Source organism: Trichosurus vulpecula, chromosome 6 (assembly GCF_011100635.1).
Source record: "Trichosurus vulpecula isolate mTriVul1 chromosome 6, mTriVul1.pri, whole genome shotgun sequence".
Taxonomy (NCBI): Eukaryota; Metazoa; Chordata; class Mammalia; order Diprotodontia; family Phalangeridae; genus Trichosurus; species Trichosurus vulpecula.
In genome coordinates, this window is record NC_050578.1 from 228,527,439 (window position 1) to 228,552,219 (window position 24,781).

Below are 24,781 nucleotides of genomic sequence, written 5' to 3' on the forward strand. Positions count from 1 at the left end.
CATCGATTATCACTTCTTTAGCCTTTTCATTCACAACTTTAAAACGTTAGAGGGAATATACAAGGCTCTGCTCTTGTTGACTCTTGACCCCACCCCAATTCTTTGAAGCTACCTTGGCCTCAGCCATATTGCCCTATCCTGGTTCTCCTCCAACTCTTACAACCACTCCTTCTGAGTTGTATCCCCACCTCTACCACTAATATACAACCCTGGATCCTTTCTAATTATGCTAATTAGTCTAGAGGCTTATTCATGCTCAGAGCCTCAACCATCACCTTAATGTTAATGGCTCCCAAATCTATAATATCGAGTCTCCTGTAGTGCTAGACCCTAGCCTTATTGGACATAAGAGGGAGGATCACAAGATCATGCATTGGAATTTGAAGGGACCTTAGAAGACATTGAATCTAACTCATTACTTTTACACATGAGGAAATTGAGGCATGGAGAGGTTAAGTGACTTCTCAATATCACACATGTTTGAAAATTTGAACCAAATCCATTGCCCAGTACAGTAGAGGCCAGAATTCTGTTTCTATGATTTATTGTGCATACTAAATATTTGTTCAAATTCTTAAACCTGGAATCTAGAAAAATAACCCAGGGGTAGTGGGTGGTGGGGAGTAAGGTGATTCATGATTTAGTTAGGGGAATGCCAACAAGATGGAATAGAACCAGCAGAAAGGCTAGGAAGGGGTTTCCATTCTTTGTCATTTGCAGGACATAGCTGCCATCTCCACCTTTAAAAGATTTTAGGAGCCAGGGAGCCCAGGAAACAGAACTCTGATGGGAGAGATCTTTCAGGGTTTGGACAGGAAAAGAAGGGAAGTCTGGAAGAAGACTTTGTGTTGGGTGCTGCATTGCCTAGCCATCTAAATAGAGCCTTCTTTTTACTAGACATGTCTCATCAAGTTGATCATGTCTCCACATTTGTTCCAACATATGAATCCTTGGCTCTACACTCTCTTTCTCCTCCTTGTCTACATACGTAGACAACTCACTCTCACCCCTGCTCAGTCTTCCTCCTAAAAGCCCCTTCTCTGTCCTCTCCATAAGCCCTTCTCACCGTAAGGTCTAACTTCAGACTTACTGCCTTCATGGATTTGCCCCTGACAATGATCTCCTCTCCCTCTCTGAATTTTTGGAGTATTTACATTCTACACCACCTAATTCAGTACTTGATTAAATGCTGTTTTCTACTTGTTTCATATAAACAAGTCAGCAGGGATCACTTCTAGTTTTTTTCAGACTCCTAAGAGGTCTAGCATGGTGTTGGAAAAGCTATAGGTTTCTATTTTCATTTTGGTCTGGACCCAAGGCTGCATCCTTCTTGCCATTTCTGCCTCCAAAACATCTCTCCTGTCTCTCTTGTTCTCTCCACACATGCAATTGTAACCCCAGTCCAACCTCCCATCATCTCTCACCTGGACTGTTATACTAGTCCTGTAATTAAATTGTCTCTTTGACTCAAGTCTCTCCCTGATGTGTTTCATACTCCACACAAAGGCCAAAGTGATTTTCCTCCAGCACAAATCAATTAATCAACCAACAAGCATTTAAGAGGCAGCTAGGTGGCACAGTGGGGTGAGGAAGACTTGAGTTTGAATCTACTCTCAGATACTTACTAGCTTAGTGACTCTGGGCAAGTTAGTTAACTTCTGTCTGCCCCAGTTTCTTCAACTGTCATACGGGGATAATAACAGAACTTACCTCACAGGGCTGTTGTGAGGGTCAACTGAGATAACATTTGTAAAGCACTTACCACAGTGTCTGGCACATAGTAGGCACCTAATAAATACTTGTTTCCTTCTTTTCCCGTTAAGACCCTTAAGGGCAAAGACTCTGTTTCCTGCCCCTCTAAGCATCTGTAGTAGAAACTGGGTTACATAATAGCATCTTTCATCTTCTTCACGGGTTGGCTTTGGTGATCACTTCTAATGGGGTATGGAGGGGTGGGGTGGGGGGGCTAGGTGTGCTGGTCTGAGCTCTGTGCATACCTGTGATAACTTGTGAGTGAGATATGGCATAAGATACATCACTCAAGATAGGTCTGACCAGAAGATGCAGTGGGCTGGTCACGGAGTAGGAGGGAGGGATAACACATAGACAGTCAGAATGCTGCGCTGCTACCCATAAAATATTCAAAGACCCAGAGGCAGTCCTTTGGTGTACTGCATGGATGTTCTATGGAAGATTTATGGGAGACATGAACAAGAATCAGGAGTGGAGAGGTTGTAGGCTGCCCAGCTGGAGGTAGTACCCCCATCGATGAGCCCACAGGTCAATCAAAATATTGAAAAATAAATCACTTTGATCTGACTGATGCCTTAAAAAGAATGTTCCCATATAGAGCCCCTGTAAAGGAGGCAAGGAAGGGATTTTTGTCCCTGTCTCCAATGTTATAATAATGGCTGCCATTTCTACAGCATTTGAAGAGTTTCACATATATTCCCTCACTGGCTCTCCACAATCCTGGGAGGAAGATGCAATTATCTCCCTTTAACAAATAAGGAAACTGAGGCTTATACAGCTAGGTTCTGAATAGTACAAATCATGAATTCCTTAAAGTGGTCACGTTATTTGAACTCACACTGCACATTTCCATTAGGCTGAAACCAATGACTATATTTTACATAATTATAGCTTCAAATAATGTGAAGTAAAAATGCATTTGACCACTTCATGTGATTCATTATTGCCACTAATAGGACCTGGCTGAATTTGTATCACATGAACTTTAATAGCTTTTCCTACAGAGATTATAGAAATTGTGGCAGTCACTTTAAGAGGCTTTGGTGCCTGGCATGGCGACAATTCCTTTAGTTTTCATAAGAGAGGCTATTGAAGCAAGCGTTCCATAATTAGAACACAGTGGGGAGAGAGCTAGGCTTGGAGTCAGGAAGACCTGAGTTCAAACCCTGCCTTAGACACTAACAAGTGTGACCCAGGCAAATCACTTAGCCTCTCTCAGCCTCAGTTTCCTCACTTGTCAAATGGAAATAATAACAGTACCAAACCTCACGGGTTTTTTTGTGAAAATAAAAATGAGATAATACTTGTAAAACACTTTGCAAACTTTAGAGTGCTATGTGAATATTAGCCATTATTAGTAGTAGTAGGAGGAGGGGTATTAAAATTATCCCCATTTTAGTAGTAGCAATAGCAAAATTATCCCCATTTTACAGGCAAGAAAACAGGCTTGAAGAGGTGACATATCTCATCCAGGTACACATAGCGAGTAATGAGAGGGGTCAGGACTTGAATCCAGGTCTCCAGACTTAGTGGAGCGTAAAGACCTTGAGAGCTGGGACTGTCTTTTGCTTACTTTTGTATCCCCATTGCTTAGCATAGTGCCTGGCACACAGTAGGTGCTTAATAACTGTTTGTATATGAACTAGATTTGTTCTCCTGGGTCAGAACTTGGAGCAAATTTAGGGCCAATGTAAATTCTAAAGAAACCCTCCCTAACACAGAGCTATCTCAAAGTGGAAAAGGGCTGCCACTGGGGGCAGTAGGGTTTTGTTCACTGAATGTTTCAAGCAAAGAAACACTTTTGGAGAGTGGTTCGTGTTCAGGAGACAGCTGGTCTATATGGTCTCTGAAACTTAATGATTCCAGGATTCCTATTCCAGAGTTCTCCCAACCATGTCTCATGTCTCTGAATTATTAAGTAGGAATGCCTGTGGTCTAGGGCCAAGAGTTCTTAATATTTTTGTGTCATGGATCCCTTTTTACTAATCTGGTGAAATTTATAGCTTTTTTCTCAGAAGAATGTTTTTAAATACATAAAATAAAGTACATGGGATTAGAAAGGAAAGTAGCTATATTGAAATACAGTTATTTAAATATTAAAAAAATTCACGGACTGTAGATTAAGAACGTCTTGCCTAGGCCTTATTTTATTGTAGCTGAGATCATAGAGGATGATCATGGTAGGACAGTGGGAAAGGAAATGGGATCTGCAGTAGAAGCTCAGGGTTCAACTCTTGGCTATGGTATACTTATTCCCTATGTGACTTGAGGTAAATTACTTCATATTTCTAGGCCTTGATTTTCTTATCTATAAAGTGAGGGCATTGGACTCAGTAACCACAAGGTTCCATTTTAGTTCTAGATCTATGACCTCTGGGGGCTTCTCTCAGAGATAGAATAGGGCAGGGGGAGGAAGAGCCTCAGAGGTCACCTCACAAAAGATGCCATTGAACACTGGCTTCTCCAGCATCCTATTCCCTTCCCCCACTACTAAAGGTAGGCACCAGTGGGTTCTATCTTTAGAGAGGGATGCAGTTTTAGCTGTCTCCATCGCCTTCCCCCAGTGATGTCAAAAGTCCTCTCTGCTCAAAGGTTGCTGGGACATTATCTTTAAAAAGACAAAACAATGACTAGAACCTCCTTTCAGCAGAGGAGGCTCACAATGGCCCCATTCTGTCACTGCACAGAGACGGCCAGGTGGGTCAGCTTGTCTACACAGAGGCAGGAGCCACAGGAAGGACCTTGGTGACAGAGAAGTCGTTAATGTGATTTCCATGGCAACAGGTTTGCTCTGAGTGTGGGTGGGGGAGTTCCGGTGGAGCCCCCTCGCCTCTTGGTGGACTGATCTGACGATTTAGTTTGAATTCAGACTTCCCAGCAAGGCTCCTAATTGAGGATAACAACACCTGCCTGGGAAGTCGAAATTTCCCATCTCAGCCTGTTTTCTCCCTGATGCTGTAAATGCCACCAAGAGCCCAATGCTGCTGTTTCAAGCATCTTCAGTGCAGCCTGTGACCACAGCCAGCATCCTGTGATTGTGGCTGGCTCGGGGGCAGGGGCCATGAGAACAGGCTGGTTCCCTCACACCACTCCCCACATCCCCAAACTAGAACTGGCTCTAATCACCCATGGGATCCTAGAGGGGGAGCGGCAACTCCTCAGCCTCAGAGGTCACCCCACAAAAGATGCTGCATGGGACTGGCACTGCCAGCATCCCATGCCTTCCTCCAGTGATGGCACCATCCCTTCATTCCTTACTTGCTTCCTGCCACTACTATCTCCCCTTCCAGTTCTGTGGCTGTTGTTTGTTTGCTACTGTTCTACTTCCAAAGGGCACCCAACCTTTGGCAGAGAGCTGCGTGTCAGCTGGACTAGGGCTTTGGAGCCAAAGAACAAGAGGGAAGAGAATCCAAGAGCTTCAGAAGCAGTCCCTGAACAGCTGGGAGCAGCTGGCGAGATGGAAACAAGTGACAAGACCATGGGGAAAATGCCACACCTCTCTTACTGAGCATTGTCTGTCTCCCCTCAGAAGTCTGGGTCACGGTTCACTGGATTTTACATGGGAGTGGGCTGGTAATAAGCATTTACATGGCACCTACTATGTGCCAGGCACTATGCTAAGTGCTTTTTAAAAATATCATCTCATTGGATCCTCACAACAACCCTGCAAAGGAGGTGCAATTATCATGCCCATTTTAATAATGATGATGATAATAGCTAACATTTATATTGCTCTTACTGTGTGCCAGGCACTAAGCCAGTGAGGGCCTATCAAAGACAGTCCTTGCCCTCAAGGAGTTTACAATCTAACGGGGGAGATAATAAGCAAACAAATACATACAAAGCAATAGTAATATAATAAATATAAATAGGAATAAGTAGAAAATAATTAACAGAGAGAAGGCACCAGAATTAAGAGGGGTTGGGAAAGATTTCCTGTAAAAAATGGCATTTTAGTTGGGACTTAAAAGGAAGCCAGGGAGTCAGCTGGTGGAGTGGGGGACAGAGAACCCTCCAGGTATTGGAGATATGCAGAGAAAATGCCTGGAGCCAGAGATGAAGTGTCTTGCTGCTGAAACAGCTGGGAGACCAGTGTCACTGGACTGAAGAGTACGAGCTGGGGAGTGAGGTGTAAGAAGACTGGAAAGGTAGGAGGAGGCTAGGTTATGAAGGGCTTTGAATGCCAAACAGAGGATTTTGTATTTGATTTTGGACAAAATAGGGAAACCTTGGAGTTCATTGAGTAGTGGTTGGAATTGCACTTTAGGAAAATTACATTAGTGGCTGAAAGAAGAAAGGATTGGAGTGGAGAGAGATTTGAAAGAGGCAGGCACACCAGTGGCTTTTGCAATAATTCAGGTGTGAAGTAGCAAGGACCTTCTCTAAAGTGGTAGTGGTGCTGTCAGAGGAAAAGGGATAGAGCACCAGACTTGGAGTCAGGAAGACCCAGGTTGAAATCCAGTTGCAGATACTTGCTAGTTGTGTGACCCTGGGGAAGTCACTTCACTTGCCTCAGTTTCTTCATCTGTAAAGTGTAGTTACTAGTAACTACCGTTGGTGCGGATAAAAAGAGATATTTGTAAAGTGCTTTGCAAACCTTAAAGCACTCTATAAATGCTAGTTATTAGTGTTGAATATTGTTGGTTTCTAGCTCTGAGTGCCAGAGCTAGGATGTCTGTACTAGTTCCCAAGTGTTTGGCTAAAATGGGAGAGGGTAAGAGGAGGCAGAGGGAGAGGGGTGGCTCTTTGGTACCGCCATAAAATGAGCCAGCCTGCCTCCCTTGGGCTGATCCTCAGAGTGAAGAAAATAGCCATGATCACACTTGCACACTCCCACCTCTTGCTGTTTCCTGACACTACCTTGTTTGGGTCACTCCCCTTTCCCTCCTTTGCCCCATATCCAGGATTATACCCATTAAACTCAGGTCACATTTTCCTGCCTGGTCCCTCCTTTTCTGATATCTTGCTGAATGTTTAATTTCTGGTTTTGAACTTGGACTATGCAGCCACTTGATCTGCTGATTCCATAACTTTGGCATTATACGAGGATTAAACACGCTGATTTTATCTAACCCCACCCCACCCCTTCATGTTGATTCTCTTACACCCTGTGGATTTAGTCTGAGACAAGAGTCTGTTAATCTCTCACTAATCTCCAGCCCAGGCTCATCCACTTTCTGCCCCCTGTAGGGGCCAAAAGGACAAACTAAAGTGTCTCCAAAGAATGGTGACCAGGACTGCCAGCACTGTGGAAACTAAGGACGGAGAAGAGGACACTTGGGATGAGGAAGAAACACATAACTGGGTTCTCTAAATATCTAAGGGTTGTCATTTGCAGGAGAGATTAGCCTTTTTTTAAAAAAAGAATTTTTAATTATTTTTATTTTTGGAGAACGAGCATAGTGTAATGGATGGCAAGCTGGGTTTGAAGTCAGGAAGCAATCACAAAGCATTTATGAAGTGTTTACTGTCTAGTCCCTTAAGGAGCTCACATTCTGAATTCAAGTCTGGCCTCAGGCACTTGGTAGCTGTGTGACCCTAGATAAGTCATTGAACTTCTTTGCCTCAGTTTCCTCACCTGTAAAATGAGGAGGTGGGACTTAATGATCTCTAAAGCTCCCTCTCACTCCATCTAAATGTATAATCCTGTGATTTTCCTGCCTGGCCACAAAGGTCAGAATTAGAAAAAATGAAGTAGAAATTAGAGAGTGAGAGATCTCAGCTCAGTATAAAAAAGAACAGTAGTTCAAGTTGTCCCCAAACGGAAAGGGGCAGCTTTGTAAGGTCAGGAGCTCTCCATTGTGGGAGGTATTCAAGCAATGGACCTGATGATCATTTGTCAGAAAAGTTATAGAATAGAATCCTGCTCAGGTATAGTTTGTGCTAAGGAATCTTTTTTATTTCCTTTCTTCTCCAAGACTGTCATTCTGAGTTACCTCCTACTTGAACCAAGGAAAGTGATTTCGAATGAAGTCATTATAAGATATTTATAAGACATGCGACCCTTCACTTTTGGTTTTATGATTTTGATAAGCGCCGCTTCCTCTGACAAGGTGAGTCTCGAGTGGCCCCCCTTCACTGGTTCTCTGAACTTAGGCACGTTCACATAAGATGAGATGTGAACTTCCACATGTATGTTGCTCTCTGGGAGCATGCAGAGTAATCTATTTCTCTTCGAACAAAGTAAGAAGGGCCTACTTCTAACCAGCTCTGCTGCATAAATGCAGAATCTTTTAATTTTTAATAGCACCTCCCCAGGGACATGCCTCCCATTTCTCAGGCAAACCCAGAATTCACCAGCTAAAGGGAGCTAGGATGAGTTCTGCTGAGGAAAGCCTACTTAGGACCTGTTGACTGATTCCTGAATTCTCTGGGGGCATCCCAGAGAACACTCCTAAGCCAGGGAAATGCTCACTCACATGCTTTCATCTTGGACATTCTCTATTTGCAAAAAGAAAGAGGTTTGGACCCTCATTGTCTCTTGCCTAGACTATCACAATAACCTGCTAATTGTTTTATCTGCCTCATTTCTCCCCAATCCAATCCATCTTCCGTCGAGCAGCCCAAGTGATTTTCCTAAAGTTTGACCATAACATTCCCCTGCTCCCTAAACTCCAGTGACTCTTTGTGACCTGCAGCATGCAATGCAAAATCCCCTCTTTGGTCTTAAAGGTCCTTCACAACCTGGCTCCACCCACCTCCCAAAGTTAGTATACATTTACTTCCCTTTATGCCCTCTGTAGCCCAAACAGGTCATTGGGCTGCTCCTTACCCAGGACAAGCCACAGTCCACCTCCATTGTCTTTGTTCAGGCTTTGCCTCATGCCTGGAATGCAATCCCTTCTCACTTCCAACTCTCAGAATCCCTACTTCCCTTCAAGGTTCAGTGCAAATTTTACCTTTCATATGAAAGGTTTGAGATCTTTCATAACTTCCCTCTAGCTAATAGTGCCTACATAGCTGGGTGGTACAGTAGATAGAGCACCAGACCTGGAGTCAGGAAGACTAATCTTCCTGAGTTCAAATCTGCCCTCAGACACTTAACAGCTATGTGACCCAGGGCAAGTCACTTAACCCTGTGTGCCTCAGTTTCCTCATCTGTAAAATGAGCTGGAGAAGGAAATGGCAAACCACTGTTGTATCTTTGCCAAGAAAACCCCAAATGGGGTCACAAAGAGTTGGACACAACTGAACAACAACTAAAACTTGTCTCCTCTGAAAGAGTGTAAGCTCTTTGAAGGAAAGCATTGTTTCTTTGTATCCCTTAGCACCTAACCTGGTGTCTAGCATCTGGCAGGCTCATTGCTTGTGAAACCTGGTTCCCTCATTTTTAATCTCAAGCATTATAGGGAGCATGGTCAGCACCTACCCAGCATCAGATAGATAGAGAATCTCAATAATGTTAATATGCATTAACATAACAATCATAATAAAGTGATAACAATAATGTTTGTTTGGGGATCTAGGATGTCACTACTGTGGGCCATATGCCCTCTGCCAACCACACAGACCACAAACCCCCTCCATACCTTGAGAAATGCCTTGGCCAATGGAAATTCATTGCCTGGCAGCCATCCTTCTGGCTGTTTCTGTGAGCCTGGCCTTTAGAGCTTGGTAGAACATGACAATGTTTGCATTCCATTGGCAGAGCTTTCAGGGACTCCAGGGCAACTCCACATCATGGTGAGGAGTCAGAACAGGACATTAGTGGAGCATGAATAATAATTATAGCTGACATTACATGGTGTTTAAAGGCAAAAAAACTGCTTTGCAGGCTTCTTTTGGGTGGGGTGGGGAAGAAGAGGGCAGAGGGATCCAGAACTATGATCTCATAGTATAGGAAGGAAATTCCTTCCACCAATGCAAGTCAGCAGTAACTAATACGTCCTTTTGCTAGCATGTGTAGGTTTACAATGCATTTTATAGATGTTATCTCATTTGATCCCCACAACAACTCTGGGAAGTAGGTGCTATTATGATCCTCATTTTACAGATGAGGAAACTGAGGCAGACAGCGGTTAAGCGACTTGCCTAGGGTCAGAAGGCTAGTAAGTGTCTGAGGCTGGATTTAAACTCAGGTCTTTGTGACTTCAGGCCCAGCGCTCTCTTCACTCTATTACCTAGTTGCCTAGATACCAGGCAGGAAATTAAATGTTCAGCACACAGAAACCTGCAGATTTTTTTTTGAAAAGAACTGTATAGATAAATTGGAGTTATCTCAGAGGGGAGGCACTAACTTTAAGGGGAAACAGAACAGGTTTCTTATAGAAGGTGGGGTTTTAATGAGGACCTGGAGGAAGCGAGGGAATCCAGAAAATAGAGATGAGGATGGAGAGAATTCCAGGCAAGGGGAACAGCCAATGGAAGTGCACAGGGTTGGGAGAGGAAGTGTCTTGTTCAGGGAACACAAAGGAGACCAGGGTCACTAGATTGAAGAGTTTGGGGAGGGGACTAAGGGGTAAACAAACATGGAAATATATAAAGGGCTTTAAAAGCCAAATAGATTTTATATTTGATCCTGGATACAATAGGGAGCCACTGAAGTTTATTGAGTGGTGTGTGTGTGTGTGTGTGTGTGTGTGTGTGTGTGTGTGTGAGAGAGAGAGAGAGAGAGAGAGAGAGAGAGAGAGAGAGAGATAGAAACAGACACAGAGAGAGACACAGAGACAGAGAGAGACAGAGACAGAGAGAAAGAGAGAGAGAGACACAGAAAGAGAGAGGGAGAGAGACAGACAGACAGACAGAGGCAGAGACACAGAGAGAGAGGGAGAGGCAGAGGCAGAGACAGAGAGACATACAGAGAGACACACCGGGACAAAGATAGTCAGAACTTCACTTTAGGAAGGTCACTTCTTAAGCTGAATGGAAGATGGACTGGGATGGTGAGAAACTTGAGACAGAGACCAAGCCACAGCTTTTGTAGCAGTCCAGGCTTGAGGTGATGAGGATCTGTCCCAGGCTGGTGGCAGCATCAGAGGAGAGAAGGGGACATCAATGACAGATTCTATGAAGGTAGAATTGACAAGACTTGGCAATAATTTGCATATAGAGGGTGAGAAGAAGGAGCTGAGGATGACACATAGGTTGCAAGCCTGGGTGAAGGGGAGAATGATGGTGCCCTTGATAATAACTCAGAGAGGGAAGCATTTATTTTCATTTTGTTTTGTTTTTGGCAAGGGGTGGGGTGGGGGAGAAGAGACTAGTTCAGTGTTGGATACATTGAGTTTAAGATGTCTACAGCATCTAGTTTAAGACATCTGAAAGGGCAGTTGAAGATGCAAGACTGGAGGTTGGGAGAAAGATCAGGGCCAGATAAGTAGATCTGAGAATCATCATCAGAGAAATGATAACTGAATTCCTAGGACCTGATGAGATTGCCAAGCTAAGTGAAATAATGGAAAAAGAGAGAAGGGTCCAGAAGAGAGCCTTTGGAAACACCCGCAGTTAGCCAGCATGAACCTAAGATCTGGCAAAGGAGTCTGAGAAAGCATGGTCAGATAAGTAGGAGGATGGTATCATGAAAACTCAGAGAGAAAAAAGTATGCAGGAGGACAGGGTAAGTGACAATGCCCCAGAGACAATATTAATTTTCATGCAATGGATTTCACATTCTGTGCTCTTCTTCCAAAGCAAGAGGACTTCTCTTCCAGCCTCAGATGTGGAGAATTCAATACATTGTGATACTATGCCCTGTATAAGACCGACACTGTCTTGTAAAAGAGATAGCCTACTGGGCAAAGGAAGAAGGCAGCTCTCAGTGGTTCAGAGCCCACCTGGGCCCCCTGAGCTCAGTGGCTTATGCCCTCACTGAGATTCCTAGCTCTAGCACTGGCTGTTTGGTATTTAAATTGGCTATCCTTCCCTCCCAATCCCTGATCAGGACCTGATGTGTCCTTACAAACTCACAAAGAACAGGCATGTCTTACAGGCATCCTGGGGACAACTAGACTTTACATCTAAGGAAGAGCGTCCAGGTTGCTCTTGTACATTTCAGGCACAAACTTACTAGTGATTTGCAGCTTTTATTTAAAGGGAGGAAAAGAAAAAGAAGAAGAGGAGAGGATGTGGAAGGGAAGGTGAAAGGTAATAAAGAAGGGGGTAAGGAAAGAAGGAAGGGAGGGAAGGAAGAAATGAAGGAAAGGGAGGGAGAGAAAAAAGGGAAGAGAGGAAGAAATGAAGAGAGAAAAAGAAAGGAGGGAGGAAGGAAGTTAGTAAAGAAAGGATGGCAGGGAAGGGAGGACAGGAATGAAAGGCAAGAAAGGAAGGGAGAGATGAAGAGAGGAAAGGAGCATAAAGAAAAGAAGAAAGAGAGGAAGGAAAAGAATGGAAGCAGTAAAGGAAGTAGGGGAGGGAGAGGAATGAAGAAAAGAAGGAATAAAGGAAGGAAGGAAGAAATAGAGGAAGAGAAGGTCAAAAGGAAGAATGAAGAAGTTGCCTGGAGTAATAAGGCTTTCTTAGCTGTGGAATGGCTTCGCATTTTCTTTTTAAATAATTAAGAGCAATACCCATCGTAACCAACCTTAGAGGAACATCCTTCAATAACAAACAGTGGTATAGACATTCTTCTCTGCTGGGTATAATGGACTTGTTAGTCCAAGAAGATTCATGTCATTTATAAAATTAATTTACAGGAAAATGAGTATTCATAAAAATACAACTAATTGGGTTAAGATGACATATTCACAGGAGCAGCACTTTAACTGCAGAGGATTCGAGAGTCTTCAAGATGCAAATTAAGTCATCAATCCTCAAAACCTCTTTATAGGACTGAGGGAGGAAAGAAAGGCATCTTCCACTTTTGCAGATGGGAACATTGAGGCTCAAGAGGGGTGGGGGGCATACCCAAGGCAGAACTGAGGAACACCAATGGAAGGGACAGGAAGGGGATTGCAGAGTTCTCATTCTCAATCTTCATGTCATCAGGCAGCCGTGTTTCCCAACTCAGGCAGACACAGCAAGGCAAAAGTTCTGACTGATACCTTTGGTTCTAATCTAAGCCCTGCTAGAACAAAGGATAAACAACTACCACAACTGAACATGTGGTCTGGCCTTCACCAAGTCTCTTCCTCTCTCTAGGACTCAATTTTCCTATTTGTAAACTACAGAATTGGAATAGATTATCTCTAAGTGCAGTCCCCCTTCCCCCCAAGATCTTATATCCTCAAGAGCCTCAAGACCACTGTGGACCATTGTGGTTTGTCTTTCATTCTCGAAGAGGACCGTGACATCAGGAAGATCATGCCATGTGGACCATGGAGATTGCCCAAGGTAGGGATGCCCACATGCCCAGGTCATTGGCTGTGCTCACCCATTAGGACGGAGGTCAGGCAGGGGCCTATCCAGGGGCAGGCGGTCACTGAGGTAAGCATTGTAGCCGTAGTACTGGAACTGCTTCAGGGCGATGCGCCTGCTTTCAGGGCTGAGGTCCTGACCCCAGTGGGCAAAGAGGGATGAGTCTGTGAAGGCCTCAGCAGCACTCTCCTCAGGTTTGGCAGGGGCCTCTGAAAAGGTACAAAGAAGGAGATGCACAAGATCAGAACTTGTTTCGCCAGGAGGTAGGCACACAGAACCTCAGAGAACTGGCACCCAGAGGGTTCAAATGTTCCCCTCTCTGTGGTATAAAGCCTCAGGAGAGCCAGGCCCTCTTCCTATGGCACCTCCCATCCAAAGTCACCCCTCCACCTCCCAGCAAAGCCTCCCTTGCCTCCCAGCTCAGATCCAACAAGAATAAGGCTTTCTCAGTTATGGAATGACTTCTCACTTTTCTTTTGAAGTAACTAAGACTAACTCTTTGATATTTAAACAGAGGAAAATAAGAACATAGCTTGTTTGGTCAGACATGAATACTCCCAAGGGGCCAGGGTACCACAGACTAGAAGTAGTCACTAGTCTTTCCATTACAGTCTAAGACACTTGCATTCAGACATTCTTCACCAAGGCAACTCCACCCAATAACACACACCCACCCCTGTACATAATCCTCGCTTAACAAGTATGGAGGAACACACACACACACACACACACACACACAATGTATATGTGTGTATTTGTATATGTGTGTGGGTACCTATGTTAGTGATACCTAAGAGACCATATGGTGTAATGGACCAAGTATTCAATGAAGTCTCTGAAGACCTGGGTTCAAGTCCAAGCTTTACCACTGACTAGCTGTGTGGGCCTAGACAAATACTATAGCCTGTCTGTACCTCAGTTTCCTCTTCTATAGAATGAGGGGCTTGCATTGGATGCTTCCTTGAGTCCCTTCCAGTCCTGAAAACTGATGATTCATTCACTTGGAATGGGGAAGAGAATTATAAAAATCCCAATTAGTGAGCCAAGTCATACAATATTTAAAAGAAAAGTTTCATTGCTTTTGGATACAAAAATGGGTATTAGCAAGTGGAATGAGGTCAGGTAATGAAAAAATAATGATTCATAATAGGCCTGCATTATATAATAATGTATGGTAAATGTATTAAAGTCTTGACTGACTTACCCCCACTGCCCCAGGTAGTTTCCAACCTTTTATTCAGCAAGAATCTGAATTATTTCAAATCCCAATGTAGTGAGACTGGAATCAAAGAATCTCAAAGCAGGAAAGGTTTCCCTGGGATCTCTTTGGGCGTCATTGAGAATTCGTAAGATCACGGTTTTGGAGCTGGAAGGGACTTAGTCCAGCCTCCTAATGTAACGCATAAGAAAACAGGTCCCTACAGGTTGAAAGACTTGTCCGAGGACACATAGGTATTAAACATCCTAGATGAAATTTGAACCCTGATCCTCTGATTTGGGGCAGCTAGGTGTTGCAGTGGTTAGAGCACTGGGCCTGGAGTCTGGGAGGCTCATCTTCCTGAGTTCAAATCTGTATGACCCTGAGCAAGTCACTTAACTCTGTTTGCCTCAGTTTCCTCAACTGTAAAATGAGCTGGAAAAGGAAATGGCAAACCGTCCTAGTATCTTTGCCAAGAAAACCCCAATCAGGATCACAAAGAGTCATAGATGACTGAAAAATGACTTAACAACAACCACCTCTGATTTTAGGTTTGGTGTTTGCATGATCTAGTTCTCAGGACAGGAATGGCTAGAAAGTCCTGAGTTTTCTTCATATTATGACTGCTTGTGGTCCTGCCCCAGCCTTCTCTATGACCTCAAGGAGGGGGCACTTCACCTCTCTCTCAGACTCCTTTAGAAAATTAGGAGGGTGGAGCCGACATTCTCCCGGGGTCCTTCTGGCTTCTGAGTTGTAGTCTGTGCTGCCATCATACATTCACTTAGCACATCTTTCCTTGGCTCCTATTTTGGGATCAGAAAGGCTCTTCATGAATGGCTTTTGGGGGTGGGGAGTAAGACAAGAGGAAGGGCAGGCAACAGGAAATACCATTGATAACCCAGGAAATCCATCTGGAGCAATCGATGGCTGGGTTAGGGAGAGGGCAACAGCTGGCAGGGCTTGGCCTCTTTATTCCAGACTGAGGAGCTTACATCAGCAGAAACATTGACACTTTAAAAGATCAGAATGGGATTTGAGGATTAACGTGTTTATACCAAAAGGCACAACTTCCCTTCCCCCACACCAATGCCATCAGATGGGCTGGACAACTGCAGAAGCCTCTTTGGGTATTGCATGGACTCTTTGGGTGTTGACCCAAGATGCAGCATGGAACAGTCTGGAAGGCCTGGGGTGGAAGCTGCTACCCCCCACCCACCCACCCTGGTACACACTTACTAGCTCTGTGACTCTGGCTAAGTCCTTTAACTGTCCTGGGTCTCTGTTCACACTTTCAGCTCTAAATCCATGATCCTAACTCAAAAGAGAGAGGTCATATCTTTCAGTCCAGTACTATGTTCCTCAGTCAGACATGAGGGCAGTCCCATGACTATCCTGCTCCAGAGAAAATGTTCTTCCTCCCCTCCACCCCCGTATTTTAATGCCAAAAGGCAGGTTTTCATTTTGTTTGTGAAGTTCTTTTATTGTTTGCCAACTTTTGCCCACTCCACTCCCATCCCCTGATTAATGAACTGAGGCCTCAGGCCTTCATCAGGCAGGGGACTCATCCTTGTTCACACAGGTATAAATATGCAGTCAGAGGCCCCCTCATCCCCCACATCCAAGACTTCCCAAAGGCAGGTTTACAATCACATAGATTAAAATTGCAACTAGGAGAGGCCTCAAAAGTCCTCTAGACCAACCCCCTCACTTTACAACTGAGGAAATGGATTTGAACCCAGGTCCTCCAACTCCAAATCTATTGCTCTGGCACCTAGGTGGCACAGTGGTATAGCACCAGGCCTGAAATTAGGAAGACTCATCTTCCTGAGTTCAAATCTAGCCTCAGACACTTACTAGCTGTGTGACCCTGGGCAAGGCACTTCACCCTGTTTGCCTCAGTTTCGTCATCTGTAAATGAGCTGGAGAAGGAAATGGCAAACCACTCCAGTATCTCTGCCTAGAAAACCCCAAACGGGGTCATGAAGAGTTTTGACTGAATCAAGTAATAGAACCTAGATTTGAATCCAGGCTGACTTCAAAGCCAGTGTTCCTCCTCACCCCGTTATACAGTATTGCCTCTATCCCAACTTCATCTTCCTGCCCTGCCTGCATGCACTGTTGAGAAAGATGTGTCAAAGTCAACTCCTAAGAACCTAAAGTGTTGCCAGGTTAGCCCAGCTCAGTCTTTGCTGCTGTCCCCCCTTCCCTCCAAGAGGGTCTAAGCACAACAGCTTCAGCACTGGTACTCTCTGAGCCTGAGAGTACCCCATCCCTTTCCAGGAGCCTCTTCTCATCTGCTATAAACAAATGGAGAAGATTAAGCTGTTACCTTCTTTCCAAAAGCTCCCTGGCCCTTGTTCACATCCCCCACCCACCACCCCATTGCTCTGCTTCTCTCCTCACCCCCAACCCCAATGGGAAGTAGATGCTGGCTGTGCTCCAAGCTGAAAGCACTCAGCTGTCTATAATTAGCCCACTGCTTTGCCAGAATCAGGTCCATTCTGCTTCAAGGATCAAAGAAGATCTGCTAAATCCCCATTGAAGCAGGAGAAGTCCTAACAAGATGAGGGTGGCAGGTTTCTAGGCCACAGGCCCCTAATCTGTGGGAAATCACTGGATAGTTTGATTTGGGGCTAGAGGTGGGGCTCAGAGCTCCCTCTTAGCTGCAGATACTTCACTTGGGCTCCATGATCCCCCTGGATACATGTTAGAGGGTACAACCTGAGTTTCACTAACCTTTAACTGAAATATGGCATTTCTTCAGTTATTTATAGGCATGACTCTGAGAAGGGATCCACTGGCTTCACCAGAATGCCCAAAGGGTCCAGGGGTCCTTTAAGAACCCCTGCTCAACTGTGCATGGATATGCTTCACAAGCAATTGTAAAGGCAGAAACATTGACAATACTCAATCTCTCCTGCTTTCCTTCCAGGGGTACTGTCTCATGTCCCAACCCCCAGGGGTTCATGTTGCCCAAGACAACCATTGTCTTGAAGGCAACTACTCAAGCTTGCTCTTCCCACACAAAGCAACAGGCATAACTGCCCTTTGGAGGAGTTATATACACTATGTGGACCATGGGCAGTCTGATCCTGTTGAAGTTCATTACAAACTTTATGTGCTATACCCCTCTTCTGAATTTCTTGAACTAAGAGATGAGCAAATAGATGAGCACAGTAGGGGTAACCCAGGAGAGGAGGAGAAGTAACTTTATGGCTTTTATCTCACCATCCCTTTATTTCTGATGATCTCTTTTCTCTTCTACTTTTCTCTTTCCTTTTCCTTCTCTCTTCTCTCTACTTTTTTTCTCTACCATTTACTCTACCATCTACTCTCTACCATTTTTCCTCTTCTATTTTCTCATCTTTCTCTTCTTTCTTCCTGTCTCTACTCTTTTCTCTCTCCTCCATCATTATTTCTTTGTCTCTCATCTTTTCTTTCTTCTGTTTCTACTCTCTTCTAATTATCTCTTCTCTCTACTTAGTCTTTCCTTCTTTCTTTTCTCTCTTCTATTTTACCTTCATTTCCCCCTTTCTTTCTCCCCTCTCTTCTTTCCTCCCTTTCCACCTTTCAGTCTTTCCTCTGTTCTGTTTCTTCTCTCCTATTTCTTTTATTTTGTCTCTATTTTCCTCTTTATCATTTCTCCCTCTCTCTTCTTTATGCTTTCTTTTCTCTTCTTTCTATTTTCTCTCTTATATCTCTCACTTTCTCTCCTCTCCTCTCATTTCCTTCTCTCTTCTTTCATGTCTCTTCCCTCTTCCTTCTCCCTACTGTTTCCCTCATTTCTCCATCTTTACCTTCTCTCTTTTCTCTCTTCCTCATCCTCACTTTAATTTTCACATTCTCTCTTTCTTTCTAGCTTCCTATTCCACAAATTAGATAAGAATATCATCTATGTCTTAATCCAAATAACTGATTAGACAACAAAAAAGATAAACCAAGTAAGACCATCAATAGATACCTGAGGGCACAACACCAGAGATTTCCAGGTGGACCTCAATGCAATAATACAATTAATCACAAATGACTGGTTGAGTATAGTCCATTAACCAGTCCCAAACCATTTCAAGTATCTACTATTATCCAATCCTCATCTTTCTATCTTGTTCACCAAGATATGGAAGTGGGATGAGGTGGGGGGAAGACATTACGAAATGTTTTGCTAAAATCTAAGGATATACTATGGCCATGGAATTTCTCTACTAGTCTGAAAATAGAACTGGATTAGTCTAGCATGACTTGTTCTTGATAAGCTTGTGTTGGTACTTAGTGAACTTAGTAATCATCTTATCCTTTCTCAGTCATCTCCAACTGTCCATTTGTTAATCTTCAAGCTCATCAATTTATTTTCTAATGAGTCCAACTTCTTCCCCTTTTGGGAAGTCAAGACAAAATGTGTTAAACTCACTGTCTACAATTCCTCACAGAACAGCAGTCACATCTGTCAGTAACTCAGCAGTCACATTCACCAGCTCTTCAGGACTTTTTGAATGTCATTCATTCAAGCCTGCCATCTTGGATTCATCAAAGGCATCTTCCTATCTCCTCACTTATCTTGAGATATAGAATATATGATCATCCGAATCATTTAATATATTGGTTTCTGTTTAAGGAACCAGCTCTACAGAACCATACTTTTCTAAAGTGCTAAGGTTTTATTTCTTGTACATTTGAAGTGAAATTTTATACAGCTGAGGGCAGCAACCCAAGAGACTAAAGTCTTCTTCCATCTTGTCAACCCAGAAGAGTATGAAATCTGGAGAAAATATCATCTCCCTGAGCACAGTTCTTAGTGGATCTGACCAAGTCCCTTGGGACAGACAGACTTTGAAGGTGACTCAGAAATTTCTTCACATTGTCTTCAATCCAATCCCCTTCTACCAGTCCACTTCCTTTAGGTTCTATTTTAGCCTGTAAAGGGCTTTGAGTTAAGGGTGAAAAGTCTCTCTGTGGACTGAGACCATCCTTAGTTCACACCTTCTTGGTGGTACCAACTACCAAGAGGCTCTAGTAACAGAAGATGAATTTCTTCTTGACTAGTACCAAGACTTTGATGTCAGAAAATCTCATCAGAATCATGACCTAAGATCACTTTGGAGCAACATACAATGCCAGTCAGCCTCAGTACCAGGCTATAATCAGGAGCAGGGGAGGCAATGGAAAGAGCCTTAGTCTTGAAGTCGTGAGATCAAGGTTGATTCCTGGCTCCAAAACTTACAAGTGATATGACCCCAGCCACTATCCTGGCAAAGTCAGTCTCTGTCTTTGTCTTTCTCTCCTTTCATTTCTTCCTTTGTAAAAGGGGGTAACAATGCTTACACTATATCACAATTCAGGACAGTACAGTAAAATGTTCTTGATTCAGAGTCAGAAGACCTGCGTTTGAATCCTGCTTCTGATGCATAATACCTGCATGACCTTAGGCAAATCAATAACCACTCTAGATCTTAATTCTTCATCTGTAAAAGAAGGGGTTTGGAAAGGTGACATCTAAGGTCTCCTCTAGCTCTAAATCAATGATGCTATAAAGATATTGAACTATAAAAATGTGATCTGAGATTATTTATTTCTGAAAGGCAATAGAAGAAAGCCTTACCATGTAGCATGGTCACCCAGGCCCCTTCCCAAATGCCTGCAGCAAATATTTGGAATCTAAAACACTTAGCACAATGCCTGGTATATGGTAGGCACTTAATAAAATGTTTGCTCCCTTCTCTTTCCTTCCATCCCTCCATCTCTCACCTGCAGCAACATCAGCTTCTTCACCTCTTGGTGCACTAATTTTCATGAATAAATTCACAGCAGAAAATTGCTTTGAAAGGACACTAATCACTTAGCCCTTTGAAGTAAAATAAGAGTATTTGAAAGATTCACATGAAGGGTGACATTTCTGAACTTCAACAGAAAGATTGACTTTCTTTCTTTTCCTTGACATTTCCCAGAGAAAATGTATATAAATCTCTATTTTTCTTTCATCCACATGTTATCTCAGAAGGTTTTATCATTTAATTATTCCTGGAGGCGGGCAACAGGTGGATGTGAAATGTTTTCCTAGCCAGCCAGCCAGCAAGGTCTGAGAGATGTCTTGTCCACCAGGGGCAGCTTGCATGGATACACATCCATCCATCATTACTGGGCTTCATCCATTCTCATCACTTCCTCCCCAGGCACAGGTATGCAAAAGCCTGGAACAGATGGTCTGTGGAGGCTGGAAAACATCATAACATGCAGCTGCTATCCCAAGATTTGGTGACAGGAAACATGGCAATGGACTAAGAAAAAGTGGAGAAAATTTTTTTCTTTAAAATCTTAGTAATGCTTTAAAAATACATTTACCAATATACTCTCCTCCATCCCAACCCAACAGAGCTCTCCCGCGTAATGGATAAGTACAGTTAAGCTAAATAATTAACATTTGATCTCAAAATGCTCATCCCTCTCTGAACCCTTAAACCACCACTTCTCTACCAAGAGGTCAGCCACATTTTTTTTTAACAATCAATCCTTTGAAGTTATAATTGGTTACTACATTGATCAGAGTTCCAAAAGACTCGCGATGTTGTTTTCTTTCAAGTTATTGTGATCATCATGTAAATTGTTCTGGTTCTGTAGCAATTCATACAAAGTCTTCCCAACTTTCTCTGAATTCTTCCTATTTTGCATTTGTTATTGAACAGTGATATTCTACTATGTTCACATATTTATTTAGCCATTCCCCAAAAGATGGGCATCTACTTTCCTTCCATTTCTGAAGCAATAATTTTTGAAGCAGAAAGCTATGCATTTCTCATCCAAACCCTCTTGAGTGAAGCTAGCTGAACTGCTTTGAGTCCCTCAACACCCTGCTCCCCTTCACCACCATAACTGCCCCTTGGGACTTGACCCCTAGGATAAGATCACGAGTAGGAACACATTTGCTGGACTCACTTAAGAGTCTTAAAAATTACTCAATCAGTGAAACATTATTTGAACTTCCAGGACATCTTGTCTTCCCAAAGAATTCCTGTAACCAAAAATATTGAGCCCAGAGACTTGCATTCCCCCAATAATGATTCCATATGAATCCATGGCCCCTGCAGTCATATCACATTCTCCTAAAGGGCAGAGGCTACACTTCCTCTACCTTATCTTACACTCATTCTCTAAGGACCAGTTGAAGCCTCATTAATAAAAATAATAATAATGATAATAATATAACAATAATAGTAATGATGATGATTTTTGTGGTTGTTCAGTTGTGTCCAACTCTCCATGACTCCATTTGGGGTTTTCTTAGCAAAGATAATAGAGTGGTTTGCCATTTTCTTCTCCAGCTTATTTTACCAATGAGGAAACTGAGGCGAACAGAGTTAAGTGACTCACTCAAGGTCAAACAGCTAGCAAGTGTCTGAAGCCAGACTTGAACTCAGGAAGATGAGTCTTCCTGACTTCAGGCTTGGTCCTCTATCCACTGTACCACTTAGCTGCCCTGATGATGGTAGTATATATGTATATACATGTGTGTGTCTGTATATGTGTATATATATATATATGTATGTGTGTGTGTGTGTGTGTGTAAATATATACATATATGTATGTATATGTAAATATATACACATATGTGTGTATGTATATGTAAATATATACATACATATACATGCATGTGTGTGTGTGTGTATATATATATGTGTGTATATATATATATATATATATATATATATATATATATATATATATATATATATATATATATATATATATATATATATATATATATATAGCTTTAAGGCTTGTAAACCACCTTGCAAATATGTCATTTGATCCTCACAACAGTTGGGGAACCTTCCAGATTTCAAGGACTCCAAAGAAGACAGCAATTCCCCACACAGCATCTCCTCCTCTAACTCTAAGTGTATAGAACCGTGCTAGGCATACCATCAATGCTCAGTAGAAGCCAGCTACCTGAAGGCTTGGATATGGAGGGGAAGCATGGGACAGCGGAAAGAGCCCTGGATTCAGAGTCAGGGGATCCAGGTTCAAAGAGAGCACTGACCTTGAAGTCAGGAAGACCCAAGTTCAAATCCAGCCTCAGATGTTTACTACGTGACCTTGGGTAAGTCACTTAAACTCTGTCTGCCTCAGTTTCCTTAACTGTAAAGTGGAGATAATAATATCACTTACCTCACAGGGCTGTTGTAAGTATAAATGAGATGATATTTGTAAAGTGCTTTCTAAATACAAGCTATTGTTGCTGTTGATGTTGCTACTATTATTATTTATGATCTTGGGGAAGTCAATTCATCTCTTTAGGTCTCAGTTTCCTCATTAGTAAAGTAAGGGGATTGAACCAGCCAGAACTTCTAGGGTCCTATCCAGCTATAAATCAATGACTGTATGCTCTCTCCTATATCTGTTTCCTTAATCTATGGAATGCAGGAGTTAGATTAGATGGCCTCTAAATTTCTTTCTAGCTCTTGAATTTCAATTCTATGACCTCTCTGGGCCTCAGTTTCTCCTTTTGTGAAATGCAGAGGTTAGAATCCCTCTAAGTTTCTTTTGAGTTCTGTCCATTGTCCTATGGCAAATTATAGCTATTTGGGCAAAGAAGCTGCCCATCTTTCCCCTCCTCATGCCTCTATTCTCAGAAGAGGGGGGCTGCTGGAGGGGCCTGGAGGGAATAAAGGCCTGGTTCATTGGTCCAGGTCAGAGCCTGCCCTCCCCTCCCCCAAACATGGCCTCTAAGTTACAGCACCAATTCCACATGCCTCTGGCAGTGAATAGTGATTGTTTCTGTGGATGTCTGCTGAGTCCCCAGCCCCAACTGCAACTCTGTGAATAAAAACCTTTCCTATTTATTCCTTAGCTCAAATGCTTCTGTTGATGTGGATTTTATTAGTCACCCTAAAATCAACACTTCCTTGTGCATTTTCTTCCTCTAAAAGAAAAAAAGTCCCTTTAATAATTAGAGATGACATTCTGAAAATGCCACAGTATGGTCTCAGAGATATGCTTGAGACTCAAAGCACCTAGACCACTAATGAGGGTGGGGAATTCTGGATTAGAAACATCCCTGTGGCTTTCAGAAGAATATACTGATACAGTAGGAAAATAGCCTGAGAGCAGCTTGCCTGGCTTTGGCAATTAAGTGCTATAACAGGAAAGGATAATAACACTGTGCTCCAGCTAATCAGGGGAGTGAGATGTGCCCATCTAGAGACAGAGCCAGGATTCCAAGCTGCCTTGGAGGCCATAGGAGCTGCAGTGGAAGGAATGCCCCAGTGAGAAGCTTCCAACTGGTTGAGCAGACAGAACAAAGCCACCTTCACACTTCCAGCTCCTTATATGGGAGTCTTTCCAGTCTCAACTTGGCCCTTGAGCCAAAGAGAGGGGCTGTGAAAGAAGCAGAGATTAGAAGGGGAGAGAAGGTGTTTGTAGAAGAAAGAGATGAGACCAATTGAAGAACTGGGCAGGTAGGTGGCACAGTGAATGGAGTGCCAGGTCATCTTCCTGTGTTCATATCTGGTCTGAAATACTTACCAGCTCGTGACCCTGGGCAAGTCACTTAACCCTGTTTGCTTCGGTTTCCTCATTTGTAAAATGAACTGGAGAAGGAAATGGCAAACTACTCCAGTGTCTTTGCTGAGAAAACTCCAAACGGTCACAAAGAGACAGACACAACTCGAAAACTACTAAACAACAAAAGACTCCATAACAAACTGAGCAGGCTCACTCCTCAGAAGGAAGAGTTACTAGAATAGACATATTATCCCCCAGGGGGATGCCATCAACCATTCAAATGAGAAAATGCTCCTAAAGTGATTTGCAGATTTTCAAGTGCTTTGCAAACCCTATGTCAAAGGGAACTATTTTCATTATTCTCAATATTATGATTATGATTATGGTGCCCACACAAAGCCCTGTTATCTTTTTGAATTATTATTGCTATTTTCTCCCATGGTCCTGGGGTGGTGGTGATGATGATTCATAGATGAAGTGAGAACTCAAGTTCCTGAGTAATTGCCGTTTTTCTCTCCCCAAGAGTCTGGTAGAGCTCAGGCTCAGGGTGTCCGAACACTGCATCACCATCCTCATTACCCCCAGGCTCAGGAGAGAAATAAAAATAATTCAGATAGATAAGAGAGTGATTCATTGGCTTGGGTGACATTCTTAGCAGCCAAAAAGGAAGGGAGAGAAAGCAGAGCTGGGGTGGAAAACATGGCAATGTCCCTACAGAGAGGACAATGAGGGATTAGGTCTAGGCAGGAACAAAGTCCAGGCTGTAATCCTCTGCAGGAGCTGTCTAGAGGGCATCAAAGCATGCATCCACCCGCACCAAGGAGGTCCAGCTTGGGAGCTGTCCAAGGTCCTGCAGTGAGTCAATGGGAGTGTTATGACTAGAACCTGGGTCTTCTGACTCCAAGTACTCTCTCTTTCTTTAAATTAATTAATAAGTTGATTTATTTATTTTTAGTTTCCAATGTTCACTTTCATAAGTTTTAAATTTTCTCCCTCTCCCTTCCATCCCCAAGATGGCATGCTGTCTGATTCAGGCTCTACATA

General features: G+C 43.2%; 1 protein-coding gene across 1 annotated transcript in view; it reads right to left on the minus strand.

The window, feature by feature from the left end:
* Positions 1-24,781, minus strand: part of GALNT18 (polypeptide N-acetylgalactosaminyltransferase 18) — a 460,133-nt gene that overhangs the window by 220,784 nt on the left and 214,568 nt on the right. Inside the window, exon 2 of the mRNA XM_036763883.1 lies at positions 13,061-13,253. Within this exon, the coding sequence (XP_036619778.1) occupies positions 13,061-13,253 (193 nt within the window). The remainder of the gene's footprint in view (positions 1-13,060; positions 13,254-24,781) is intronic.